The sequence below is a fragment of the Hyposmocoma kahamanoa genome, unplaced genomic scaffold (genome assembly GCF_003589595.1).
Source record: "Hyposmocoma kahamanoa isolate Upper Pololo Valley unplaced genomic scaffold, ASM358959v1 63, whole genome shotgun sequence".
NCBI classification, from domain to species: domain Eukaryota; kingdom Metazoa; phylum Arthropoda; class Insecta; order Lepidoptera; family Cosmopterigidae; genus Hyposmocoma; species Hyposmocoma kahamanoa.
Genome location: NW_020653851.1, coordinates 23,852,021 through 23,866,700, shown reverse-complemented (window position 1 = coordinate 23,866,700; position 14,680 = coordinate 23,852,021). Strand labels below are relative to the sequence as shown.

Sequence of the window (14,680 nt, the reverse complement as noted above, 5' to 3'; positions counted from 1 at the left end):
TATCGCCTAGTTTCATTAGTAGAAACTCGATGGTAGAATCTCCAAACATGTTTTCAGAAAGGTTGTCATTTTGCAGATGTGACCTTGTTTATTACACCGAGGGCGCGAATAGACAATTAGCATATTATTTTTTTACTGACTTCAAAAAAGGAGGAGGTGCTCCATCCGACTGATTTTTTTTAAATTACGCGATAACATTTGTGAACCGATTTCGATGATTATTTTTTTATTAGAAATAGGGTACCTACCTCAATAGTGGTCCCATTTAAATTTGAAGAAAATACGGAAAATAATGAATCCGGTTTCGTGCACTTTCCGGTAATCAGTTTCAATAAAAGATGTAATTCCATGACCTTTTGAGATCGGTTTTTTTAATACCCTGTACTGAGATAATCTCAAACATTAATGTTTCCACTACTTTCAAAAAACAAACACGGAAAGTTTACCGTTTAAAGACCGTGTGACTTCCCTCGGCCAAAGCCTTTAAAGTAAATATGATTGTTTGTATGTGTCCCACTGTTGTATGGTACATTTAAACAAAAAGTGTAATTATTATGTACCATAGATTGTTTGTTTGAATTTGATTATAATCTGATTACTATTATGTGGATATTGTGAATTTTTATTTTTAATGTTTTGCAACTAACATAGTTTTTTAAGAACAGTCATTGTTACTAACAAATTTGGACATTATTAATTTTGAATTTTATTATTATTATTTTTAAATTGTATTTTTGTTCTTTATGATTTCTACTAACTTAGCGCATAAGATATTGTTACTAACAAATATGGACTAAGTTGTCTGTTTGAATAAATGAATTTGAATTTGAATTTGAAAATCCATTACTGTCCGCTACTCTAAGCTTTCAAATCTATCTACTAACAATGAACTATATAAACCGGCTAAAGAAAAACTCATACAGTCAACAGTTCAGTACCGGCCACAGCGAGAATTAAAAATGCCTACATGTACCGCTTACTTGGTGGTAAAATAAAGTGCTTTGCTTAGAATAATAAATAATAACGCATAGAAACCTAGTCCGCACACGCTAAGTGAGGCAAATTGAAGCGCGCCCAATGGGCCTACACGAGCGGGCGGGCCTTCGGTGCTCAAGGTCAACTTGCACCGCGAACAGATCAAGAATTTTAGCTAAAAATGACGAAATGTGCGGTAAATGAGTGTAAAAATACGTCAGACAAACATAAAATAGATACTGACGTCACATTCCACAAGGAAGTAACGCGTTTCAACTTGTATTTTTATATAAATATTCACTAAAACCGAAAATTAATATACTACTAAAACTAGCCTACATGAATTTGATTTTTGCCTCACTTGTGACAGTTCGTTTGATATGAAACTATCATTCTATGCGTTATTATTCTAAGGTGCTTTGGTAGTCTCTTCTGTTAATTCGTCTTTTTTTGTATTTTCGGCGCAAAAAGGAGTTCTACTGAGAAGAACGATAACGAAAATACAGTAATACACATCCAACCACACTATCAGAAGTTCCAGCAGACTACTGTTAATGTGGCTGGAAAAACAACCTTTTCGTTTAGCAAAATAGTTGTCTTAACATGTCAAATATTACTTTTAATAATAATTAGTAATATTCTTACTTTTTCTGTTCAGTCTTTTATTATTTCCTCATATTGTTTGAGAAAAGCACTGTTGAAGCCTCGACGGGAACGGGGATTGCTTGACTAGCAGGTATTAATACATACTCGTACAGCAATCTCTTATTTCCCGGCCTTTGCAATAAACAACTATAAAGGCATTTTCTATTTCAAGTGTATATGTACAACATACAACACTAAAACTACAGAAAGTACAAAATAAATTACAAATGTATTTATTTATCTATATAATTATACTCTTCAAATAATAATAATACATAGACAACCACATATTACACCCAAATATTTCTCCTGTGAATCGAACCCGGAACCTCTGCGTGGCAGACCAGCATGGAGTCCGTTCGGCCGCTGAGGTAGTTAAAAATAAATTTGTGTACTTATTTACAGAACAGAACGCGTTGCGACTAACTCAAAAACACCACAATACGAAATTCGCGTCATGGCTGTCATGATATTTGACCACTATTCGTTGTGGCTAATAAATAAACATAATTTGAATAGTGACTTTAATAACACGAATAACGTGTTACAAATATCTTACAGAGGCCATAAAGACGTTTTTTTTTCGCTCAATAAGCGTTTTCTTTCTTGGAACCTAATACAGTAAAATTTTATTACACCAAAATTGCACTCATAATGTTTGAGAAAAGTTTAATAAGAATCAAGCAAGCGTGCTTGTGGGTGTATGTCATGTGTACGTCTGCTTATGTAGGTGTGTGAAAGGGTTCGGTTCTTGTAGAGAATACCTATCTTTTTAACTTAGGAAATGTAAATACTTTTTCTAATCTAAACATGTTGACGATGACTGTCAGCTGTGACCATGGGGCCTGTAGAGGTCCCAAAACGTTGGTTTGTTTCAAACAACAAATAGTTTCTTTTCTTATATGTTACCATGCCGGACTGCCACGCATAGGTCCCAGAATCGATTCTCGGACCGGGAGAAATATTTCTATCGCCAACATTTATTTATCTCATGAGTTTGGGTGTAATTTGTGGTTGTCTATGTTGAGTGTGTGCGTTATTATATTATTATTATTAAACCACTTTTTATGTAAAACCTGCTGCAATACTGGTATCATCGTCAGCAACAACCCATTTATATGTTCCACTAATGGGCACGGGTCTTCACTCAGGTGGGGGTTTTGACCATAGTCTGCCACACTGGGACACATTTACACGTTTTCCGAGGGTTGTCAACCATCTTCGGCGTGCAGATTTCATCAATTTGTTTTCCTTCACCTGCTGGTCTAACATAACATAAGGAAAATAGATTTTCACATTTTATAAGTTCTCCAGGTGTATATGGCCATTCAAATGTATTTTTATAGTTTTGGGTCTACTTTTATTAGGTCGTAAAAGTCGTACTTTTAGTTATAGACGCCATGAATACGGGTTTTAATTTAGTGGCGTCTGAACGCTCTCTACAATGGTGAGGTAGGTATGTGTTTGATTGATTCTTTGTAGATGTAGTTTCCTGTTTAGGCTCACTAAGTTCTCAACCTGTAACTGAATGGTGATCTATGACATTTCTCATTCGTCCCTCGCAGTTCATGTGATTGAGACTTTTGAAATAGTTGATTTAATTGATAAATAGTTCACAAAATTAATGGTAGGTACTGTTGTTATAGTGACGCTGCTGGTTGTTTCAAGTACTCTAATTTTATCTGATAGCTTTAAATAGCATAAACTGCTTTGTTGAAATCGTGCACGGCTGGAAAATCCAAAGGGTTTTTTAGAATCGTGGATAATTGGCATTAAGTGAGCGTGGGGAAATCCTGTATCGCGGGTGCCATGGATACACACATAGACAACCACAAATTACACCCAAACTCATGAAAGAAATAAATGTAGGCCGTACAAATATTTCTCCCGGCACGGGAATCGAACCCAGGACCCCTTGCGTGACAGTCCATCACAGTAACCGTTCGGCCACGGAGGCAGTTAGCTCATAGTTAGCAGTTTATGTTTTATGCTTATGGTGCTTAAAGAATTTTAATTCTCGGAGCTGATGCCAAGATACTGTATAAGTTTTTCACCCTCGTCCAATGATTTTATATATACGATAATTGTAACTTTTTCATTAAAAAAAACCGACCTCAAAAGTTAGCTTATCGGCTTTTTTCGATTTCTATAGGATCCCCTTATCAGGCTCTGACTGTTTGGTGACAATGGGTTGTTTCTGGTTGCCATGGTAACGGTGAATTGTTGATTACATGTACCGTGTCAAGTGAAAAGTCTAATTTATTTGCGGAAAATATTTGTTTCATTTGTGATAGCCGAAACGAACCCAGAACAGCATTGTCGGCATCACAAACTACCTCGAGAGTATACCCTTTCAAACAAAAAACGAATTTTCAAAATCGGTCCACAATTGACGGAGAAATCGGAGTGGCCAGCGGGACCGCGCGGATGCGCGAGGAGGAGGGTCGCGGGGGGAGAGACGTGTCGGTGTGTCGTTGCCGCTCGTCCTGTCCTCCGCGACCCTGGCGGGGCTGCACCGCTTTTAATGATGCAGTGGCGGCGGGGCCGCGGGGGAAGAGACGTGTCGGTGTGTCGTTGCCGCTCGTCCTATCCTCCGCGGCCGAACGTGGGCGGTTGGCCCGTGGTGGGCGCTCCAAGGGACTCTCTTCGGAGAGTCCGCGCGGAAGCGCGTTAGCTGTTGCGGCGGAGCCTGTCATCAGATCCACCGCAGGGGCTGGGGGAGCAGCCACTGAACTTCACAGTTGAGTGGATGCTGTCCTGGCCCCCCATGGCCCCTGGGTAGCGGACTCGGGGGAGTTCGTTGCCCAGCATAAAGGGGCCCGGGATGGAAGGCTCGTCTGGTGTTCGGCGAGCCTCACATTCGGAGTCGGGGGACCGATGTGTCTCCCTTCTCGAGGAGGGGCTGCGCAGGGCGCGGCCAGCCGCTGGTGGGGGCGCGGACGAGTGCAACAGCGTACCCGTACCCCCACCTACAGCGGAGGGGAGGAACACTCCGGGGGTTTAGTGCGGTCGGGCTGCTCCCCTTCAGGGTTCAGCCCAGTCCCACATAACCCCGGCTCTGCCCCCGCGGGGCCGGGGTATCTGTAAGCAGATTCCCTCGGATAACAAAAAAAAAAAAAAAAAAAAGGTTAAGTCAGTTCATCGTTTCCACTCATTTATCCTTTTAGGGGTGAGGTCCCCTGCTCCTGTTGAAGGGAGAGCGTCCTCCTCTTTTTTGAGGGGTGAGTTCCCCTAGGTCGGAGTTACAACCGCCCGTTCGCCACTGGTGTGGTTCTTCCGGCCGGCCGCTAGCCCAGACCAGGCCCTTTTGGTCACATCTCCTACTTGGCCCTAGTCTGGTACTAAATGCGTTGCGACCCGCATCCAGACCAGATTAAGGTGCAGCAGACCCTTGGTTTTTAATGAGGTTTTTCTTCCTCGATTTGCGAGATTCGCAAATGGTCTCGGCAGACCGCCCACAGGCAGCTTCCCTCCGTTACACGTCCACATCCCGGTCTGTTCTGCTAGTCAGAATGGTACCAGGAGTGGAATCCGCCGCAGGGTGTGCCGTTCTTAGTCTGGCCCCTCCATCTCAAGGCTGTCCGGTATGCGAAGCGCTATCCGGCATAGCCTTGGGGATCATAAGGGCACGCAAGCCCCCCCCCCCACCACGACAAAGGCCCGGGATGGAAGGCTCGTCTGGTGTTCGGCGAGCCTCACATTCGGAGTCGGGAGACCGATGTGTCTCCTTTCTCGGGGAGGGGCTGTGCAGGGCGCGGCCAGCCGCTGGCGCGGACGGGTGCGACAACATACCCGTACAGCGGAGAGGAGAAACACTAAGGGGGTTTAGGTCAGTTCATCGTCAAATTCGAATTTCAAAAACGTTGTCCACGCTAGCGTGCCAAAAACGCTTTGGCGCGCAGATTTCTAATCAATTCGAGGTGAAAAAATTTTTTTGGTTCCCCGTCGGTAGCCAATCGCATGGGAAATCAAATATTTAGTTTTTACTTAAAATTAAATATTATTAAAGTTGTTTGTTATCTTAAGCACCATCACAGACCTGCTGAAGACGCAAACGGAAATAGCAATAACACAGTATTGCGCATTAAAGGCGTCTTGCGGACGCCTAACCAATATTCAATGAAAAACTAGCGATCAAATTCTGTGATGGTCTTTTTGAAACTATTTTCTTCTAAGGCTTAGGTAATACATTTCAGACACCACTCTCTGAAACAATACAATAACCCAATGTTTACCCAAACGACTTGGCCTAGTGCCCAAGGAATTATTAGGTGACGAATAGCAATATGTCATATGTCCACTTGCACTAAACCTAGGTACGTCTTAAACCAATAATTGCAATGCAAAAGACACTCTTAATACATTGTGTTAAGAGTATCATTCTATGCCATTGACTATAATGTTCTATGCGTTATTATTCTAAGCCGTTACATTGATTTGTGTAATAACACGATCTAGGTTTTAGCACGTCTAAGCTAAGGTGGTAGCACTTCCCTGCACGGACTCATTCACAAAGATCTCTACTGCTATTAAATACTACAGTCGAACTGAGAACCTCCTTGTTTGAAGTCTATTAAAAAATCGGAAACAAAATGTCGTTTTTACTACACTTCAATGGACCAAATGGTGTAAAACTAAATATTTTAAAAACAATTTTAAGCAGTTAATTTTCATACTGTTCCCCAATTAAAGTCTCGACGCAGGTATGTTAATTCTTATATTACAGCCATATAGTGTTTTCTTTCATGTTAAGTGTCCTGTAACGTCAAGTGTCACAATTAACTTCTCCGGCACCACTGAAGGTTTCCCCAGGTGCCACGTATCGACAACGTCGACTATAAACCCAGTCGACTGCTGTAGATAATAGGGAAATTATTATATTATATATTAAAAGCTTTGCTACTATTGATAGGGATATCACTACTAGATTTATGCTCATGTGACAGAAATGCGCAACCTGAGATAGGCAGGGTAGGTTAAATTAGAAATGGGACAAATGGAAACATGGAAAGCTAGAATAAATAAAACATATACGAGTAGCATTTTCTTTCACCGTTAGCAACAGGTATTGCTACTAATTATTCATAAAGCCATATCATAAATCCTAGGTCGCACAAGAGATTAGAATCGAACTTTCAATTGAGAAGCAACCGTTCCGTCATTGGACCACCATTACGTATGTATCAAAAAAAAATCAATCAAATTACTTTAGTGTCTCGTGCAATTATATGACGCAATACGAAGAAATACTACGATAAACAAATATATCACATATACATATTATATTCTACAAACCGCCAATTACATACAGTGCTGTTTTAAAGGGCATACCTACAGCTAGAATAAAAAAAAATCATGGTACGAATAGGGTCCATAAAATGTGATACATTTCATCAGAATCAGCATCTAAGGTAAAATTAACAGTTTTGTACAAAATACATAGGGCCGATATTTGCCTACATACTTCCAGGTTGATCACATTATGTATTAGTGATTAAGCAGCGTACGCCGGTCTCAATTTTGCACATACACCGACTCATCCGTAGAACAAAGACCTATATGTGCAAGACTGCTTATTCTCAGGACATTGTATATTTCTTTCGCTGTTCTTAGCTGTGGATATCAGATCACCGTTGCTCGATTTTATATTTCCGAAACGAAATAATACATAAATTCTAAAAACACCTACAGCTAGACCTTATTTTGAATAACGAGATTATGTATTTATCCTCTTTTCGCTGTATAATCACATCGGAGTCTGTTCTTCGGATGAGTCGAAACATTGCACAAAAATCGACGCTGAACAGACTATTATTTCAATATGGACATCGTGTATAGGACACCAGACGGTTGAACTGTATTCCTATGTACTTTGAACCGTACTTTCCTATGTATTCGTACGTTAGTAGCAGTAGAGCTCCTTGTGAAATAGTTCGTCCAAGAAAGTACTTACATTACTAATTTCTGCCGGCAAGCAGTAATGTGTAACCAACACCCGATTAGGGCAATCGAAAAACTTTTGACAAATGTATATGAATCGCACCGTCCTAGCACGCAACTCTCTCTCATCGCAGTAAAATTAGTCGAGACTTTCAACGGTTCTTATAATAATATTAAAGTGATGTAACATAAGAGACCAATATACAACACAATGAACAAAGTCGAAAGCTTTTCACAAATCTTTACTAATCGCATCGACTTGCCACGTATCTCTTTGGGTACACATCGGAATACAAACAATCAAGGCAATGAAGACTCCTAAAATGTACTGCTATAAAAAAGTTTAGTGACCAGCACGCAGCTATACCATCACTTGCCTAGTTGGTGTCCAATATAATAGGGTGCAGTAAGTTTTACGGCTATTTCACTATTAGGTGCTGTTCGACAATTTTGCACTTGCTGGAGGTTTGAACTTAGTGCTTGTTCAATATTTTCATTGCTCACAATTGACCTATCAATAAAAAAAGGTCAATAAAGCTTATTTACAGTGCTTACAGCCACCTTAATGTAAATATGAACGCCATCTGTGCGTAGATTCTCGTAATTTAATAAATGACAACTAGGGACACGAGCGACCGCGTCTATTTAAGTGATTAGGTGTGTGGTTGTCGAAGGAGTTCGTATTTAAGTCAATAGATGGCGTTAGTTGTCCAAATATCACAAGGATCGCCACAGTCGCGTGAAAACTTGCTTTTTGTTTTTTGTTATGGCAAATTATTTTTTTGGTACTGACCCGGCACTAAACTTCCAAGCACTCAAAGTTTTTATAATGAACAAAATCGGGTGTAGGACTTGTTTCATTTCATTTCTTAATTTATTATTTGGCCAGGCGTATGCATATAGGACTCGATCTAATTTAGTTGTTTTACTGACGACTGCACACAAAATGTTCAGCTGTATTAAACAGTGTCTTTTTAATGGGACAGTAGTAGGGGGGAAATCCGAAACGAAAACCGAAAATTAAGTCTTTTTGTGAAACCACTTTTGGTACAGTCAATTTTTTGGTCAATCGTGAGTTATTCATAGAAATAAATAAAATTGATGAAAATTTTTGAAATTTTTGAAATGATCCCTTCATGAAACTGATCGACTTAGTTTCATGAAGGGATCATTTCATTGTATGAGACGAAAAAAACCCGGACAGCCGAAGTTAGTCAAATTTCATAAAAATTATCGATTAAATTCTAAGGGTCGTATTCTAGAACTCTACTCAATGCTCAAGTCAAGACTTGAGTATGATTCAAAGCACTAGAAATCAAACTCAAGTCCTTGCCATTAGGGTCGTATTTCCAGTGCTTGAAATCATACTCAAGTCTGCTTAAATCCTGTCTTGAGCATTGAGTACAGTTCTGGAATACGACACTTAGGGTCGTATTCCAGAACTCTACTCAATACTCAAGTCAGGACTTGAGTATAGCATTGAGCACTGAAAATCATACTCAAGTCCGTCAAGTAAGGGTCGTATTTCCAGTGCTTGAAATCATACTCAAGTCTGCTCAAATCCTGACTTGAGCATTGAGTAGAGTTTTGGAATACGACTCTTAGTTTCAAATAAATGCCTTCTTTAAAATGCCGTGTCGCGTCGGATTAAATTTTCGCGTCATATAAGCCAACGGTTTGTATCTAACTTCACTCTGTTCACAAATAACTTGTTGGAACTTATAATACCAGTCTAGCTTCATGCGATTGCATAGACGGATGTACGCAGCTAGATAGCACGTTTATTTTAATTGAATATTTAGTTGTATTTATAATCAACAAGGAACTTGTTTCTAATACAAATTGTGATAACGTGAATGCGGACGACAAAATAAACTAGCATTTTGGAAACTTTTTTTGTCATTAAAGATAAAATGTCCCAAATTATACCTTTTGGTAAGTTCTTTGTGATATAGTTAAAATAAATATTTTACAAACAATATGAAGGAGTGGATATTGTCCCCCAAATCCCGAGAGTTTAATGTGCGTACTTTGCATACTATAGGTACTCTGAGATGAAATCGAAGTCCAAAATGTAAACATAAGTATAACGTAATTTAACTTTATTATTTATATATAAATTTCAAATGAGTTCAGGTTTTGTTTTTTGTTGTGCGACACAACAAAAAATGTTTTATTTTATGTAGGTAATGGGTATGACCATGGTATGACGCACACGTTAATATAGTTAGTTATTAATGCAAGGTGTTTTATATTGTTCTTAAATTGTGTGCATGTACAAACAAAATTATCAAATCAATTTTTTATCTAAAACAGCCTATTTAATAAGATAGCCTCAAAAAACTGGTTCCATTGGAAAAAAAATCCTATTGGCAATGTTTCGGGGATGCCCTTTTCATAATTATATTTACAAACATAAGTATACCGTACACAAAATTTTAAAACAAACGCGTTTAATAATAATTTATTGCTAATACTATTACAATTTTTACATTTGATAAAAAATAATATGTTTTGATAAATTAATAATAATAATAATAAAAAGGTTCATATTAATTAAAATTAAAAATAATAATAAAAAGTTCGTTTTTTATCGATACGGATAAAATACGGGTCAGTTCGTCGGTTTGCATCCCCACCAGAAACAAAAAAAAACGCTAAAACATTCTTTAATTTGTAGATACTATACTAAGTACTAACTAACTAACTAGGTACTGACGTTAAAAAAAAACGTAAGTATAAACATTGTTACTTTACATCTAGTTTGAATAAAATACACTGGATAAAAACGTAGTTCATTTGTACGGAAATATTAAAATAAAGCACATTTCCGCCGTCTAAATTCATGAGGAAAAATGTCCTCGTGGCTGCCAGACTTACTGGCGAACCGAGCCCCCGCTCCTAGCCGCGACGATACGCCGCCGCCGAACGGGGTCAGTCATCTCTCTACCGATCTCACTTGGCGACGTCATTCTAGAGCATCAGCGCTCTACATGAGAACACTACCTCATGGGATTCCTTCCTCCCGTTTGCTATAGAGAATTATTAGAGCGACAAAAAGTAATGTAACTCCTCCTTAGTAATGTGACAATTGCTTACGAGTAAAACGGGAAGAATGTTTAGAGACTAGTGTGGGGGCACACTAGCGTCTTTGGAGCATCAGCGTCTTGCCAACGCACGTACAGAGTCGACTCGACAGACATCCGCGCGGCGACGATGCAACGTAGTATCCCTGACTAATTTGTGAACATCGCGTAGGTATACGCATTTATGTGGTCTGTGGTATACGCCGTGTTGACGTTGCGTCGCGGTCAGTCGTGTCGACGCTGTGCGTGCCGATGGCAAGACGCTGATGCTCGAAAGACGCTAGTGTGGGGGGTTTCTAAAACTGTTTTTTTTTAAGTTTTAGTATAGATAGATACAGAGCAGACAAGGAGCCATTATGATTGAGAGTGGGAATGTTAGTATGACAATTAATATACGCGATTAATTTATTAACTGCACTATTCACCGCAGTTATTAAGACGAAATCGCACTAAGTCGGTCAGAAAAACCTTCATGCGTTTTCAAACGTGCCAAGTCATCTTTGCTCTTCCTGCATAGACATAAGTAAAGCCTTTTCTGAGCGGCTAGAAGTGTCGATAGTTTGGTGTTACTTAGATCGTTACTGAACGTCAATACAATGTTCCAGGACTTCAGCAGCTGATGCAACTGTCAGATGTGGTATTCAAGAGAGAGGTATCGTGCTTCAGTTCTCAATACTCCATATCAATGTTTGGCAGAGTGACCTTTCGACTGGAAGGTTGGCTTGATATGACCGTACTGGACAACAATAATGAACAGGTAACTCAAACTCGAATATCTCTTTATTTCATTGGCAAACAAATTACACTTCCAATTTGATTAAATTTGACTAAACTCTACTCATTCGTCAGGTAGTGTTGAGTCATGGAAAAAATTTGTAATTTGAAAAATCCAAGTTTTTCAGAAAAATAAAGATTTTTCAGAGTTTTTCCTACATTTGATAGTTGGACAACAATGAAGCCATTCTAAAGACTGTTTACCTACCTATGAGTTATTTTTCTTCGCTGTTTTTTAGTATTTTTAAAACTTGTTTTACTGTGTCTTGCTCTTAGCTGTACAATTTTATTTTTTAATTTACACTAAATAAGACTTCAAAATACATATCTAAACGTAGAACACAATTATGAGCCTACGAATTATATTTTTCCAATTTTTCTGAAATTAAAAAAAAAAATTCCACTATTTGATATTTTTTAGAAAATTACCCAACAGTATACCCGAGAACAATAAGAAAGAAACTCTTGACTCTTTTTAAATAAATATTTATTTTCTTATTGTTTATATTCACTTTTACCATTCGAAATAACCTACAAGAACTAAACGAGCCACTACCAAAAACTTTTGTCATCCAAGTACGCTGAAGCTGTACGCAACAATCTTTAGTACATGTTTTTGTTACACTAAAGTTTAAACCTTGTAATGACAAATGAATATAAACCGGAATCTTATTAAACAAGCCCTTTAATAAATGTGTTTGTGCTTATGCTTTTTTTATAACTTTTGGTTTTTTTTTCATTTCTTTTTATTCGTTAGTATGTGAATGTGACTATCACGAGCGGCCTGTATATTTTTATTCCTCGTATTAATTTCACTATTTTTCTTGAAAAAGAAATTACCTACTATGAAACCTTATCCTAAAGCATAAAATTCTATTTATAAATTCCAGGTTGCCGAATTTCAAAGGCCAATTAATTGCTTCTCCTCACCGTGTGTTGAATTGCATATGAAAGGACGTCAAATAGCTACCATTCGTCTGAAGAATTTCTGCAGCTCGCGACTTGTCTTGTCGGATAACCACGACCGTCCCATGCTCGTCATCAAACGACCTTTGGCCCTCCACAGGAATAGTACTTTTCATGTCAGACTCTTACCTATTGTAACTACATATGAGCAAACGCTCGAGTTTAAACACAGTGTTAATGAAGCGCTAGCCGAAATCGGGGGCAAAAACTATTTACAACTCAATATTTCTTGTAAATCGAGTTTTGTTCGAATTTAATGATATTGTTATAAAATGTTTATTCCTTTATGATCTAGACTCGACTTACCTTTCTATTGAATCAGTTCGCTTGAAAATCGCATTGAAATCAATCGATACAAAAAATTGTTACGACGTATGCACTTTACAGGGTATTGTGCGATGGAATTAAACAATTTTATTCCACCTTCCCCTTTCCACCATCCGGGGACCACACGTAGGCTTGTGTACGACCCCTATGTTGTGGATATTCCAAAGATTCGCACGAAGCGCTACGCTTCCACATCTAAATGGCGAACGGCTATGGAGTGGAATACCCTGCCTGCAGACTTGTTCCCTGAAGGTTACAACTTAGACCTTTTCAAGACGAGAGTGAATAGGCATTATTTAGGTGTGCATGCTCCATCGTCCACCTCATCGTCACTTGCCATCAGGTGAGATGGAGGTCAAATGCGCACTTACATTTCATAACATAAAAAAACTTGAATCGATCTTCAAAAATGGAATCGTAATACTAATAAGAATCCACAGGATTGCAAGGTGGATATTGTGTGGAGTTGCCCCGTCTAATAAACATTTTTTGCACCGAAATTGGTTAATAATAATAAATTATACCATACCTACCATAAATAATTCCGTACCAGCCGTTTCGGGCCACGATTTTGGGCCTAAATGGATTAAAACCTTTGTGTGAAAACCCAGACAATTAGGTTTTAACCCGCTGTTCATCTCTGTTTGTAACTAGATAGTATAATCATATGTAAATAATAAATAACGATGTTCTCTATTGAACAACCTGTGTTCAGGAGTGTAATGAACTAATTGAATCATTGGGTTTTGTAGTAAGAGAACTGTAACTGACTAAGTAAGTTCGAGCACAACTCAAGTGTAGAAATACCTATTTAAGACCTTTTTATTTATTGGCGTATATTGTGCACCCATAGTAGTACGTCACACTTAAAATGGTTTTGAAGTAAAACCCTTGTAAAAAAGTTTTTACTCTTTAATTTTCTGTGGCTATCTAGTTGTAATAATTTCCTGTACGAAACTTCCAGATTCTGGGTGCAGGAGACATTAAAATCGGCAAAATCAAGAAGGACTGGTTGAAGTACAATGTCCAGTTTCCCATGGACCTGGATGTGCAATACAAGATGGCTGTTCTTGCCGCGTGTTACTACATTGTGAGTACCTAGAGTAACGTTTTCAATGTCACTTTCGTAGGAAATACCAGTTACCACTAAAACACAACACTTCCCAGATCATTTCCAATTAACAAACGGATTACCTCGATTATTTAATCTGTTTGCCTTACTTAATATAGGTTGAGTGTTTCGTCGTAGCTGTTCTAAAAGTTACGTTATCTTTAAGTTATCTTTAAGGAAATTATTTCGAACTATTTTGACTCTTCAGAACTGCTTTGGTCCGTTATCAATTGAAAAAAGAAACGCATTAATTAATTATTGCAACAAATACAAAATAAGATTACATTATTCATTATAAAACATTTTATTTCAGGACATAACATGGTACACGAGGTAAAATCCTTATGTAAGTTACATCCCTTCCAAATGGGTGCGAAATACCAACCGGAATATCGGTCGATATTATTATTTTTGTTATTTTTTATGTCACATAATAATAATAATGTAAATGCAACTTATAATGTAATGTAAATGCAATGCCATGTATTGTTTAATGTATCATCAATTTTGAATGACATGAACACTGTTGGATAATTAAATTCGTTTTATCTATAAATATTGAGTGATATAACCACTAACTTGTAACGTATAATATTGTTACAATAAATAATATCATTTCATTACTATGGTAGTGTTGCCGAACCAACAATTGTGGACCTAGACACTGTTGACACGGCTATCAATCGTATAGAGACTATCGACAGTATCTACACTATCAATATTATTAAGTGTAAGTATTCCATTTGAACTACTTTCCAAATGACCATATTTTATGAGTCCCTAATAGGTGTAAAATAACAGTTTTGTACTATCCCAAGGAGCACACTTTATACGCCTTGAAACTGTTATAACTATA

The 14,680-nt window shown here is 38.1% G+C and overlaps 1 protein-coding gene across 1 annotated transcript; it reads left to right on the top strand.

The window, feature by feature from the left end:
• The first annotated feature begins 9,473 nt into the window (after positions 1-9,473).
• Positions 9,474-14,680, top strand: LOC113230323 (phospholipid scramblase 1-like). Its single transcript, XM_026464202.1, has 5 exons — positions 9,474-9,495; positions 11,252-11,403; positions 12,311-12,502; positions 13,678-13,803; positions 14,138-14,680. Exons 1-5 carry the CDS (start codon positions 9,474-9,476, stop codon positions 14,159-14,161), a joined length of 516 nt encoding a protein of 171 aa, XP_026319987.1. The 3' UTR covers positions 14,162-14,680.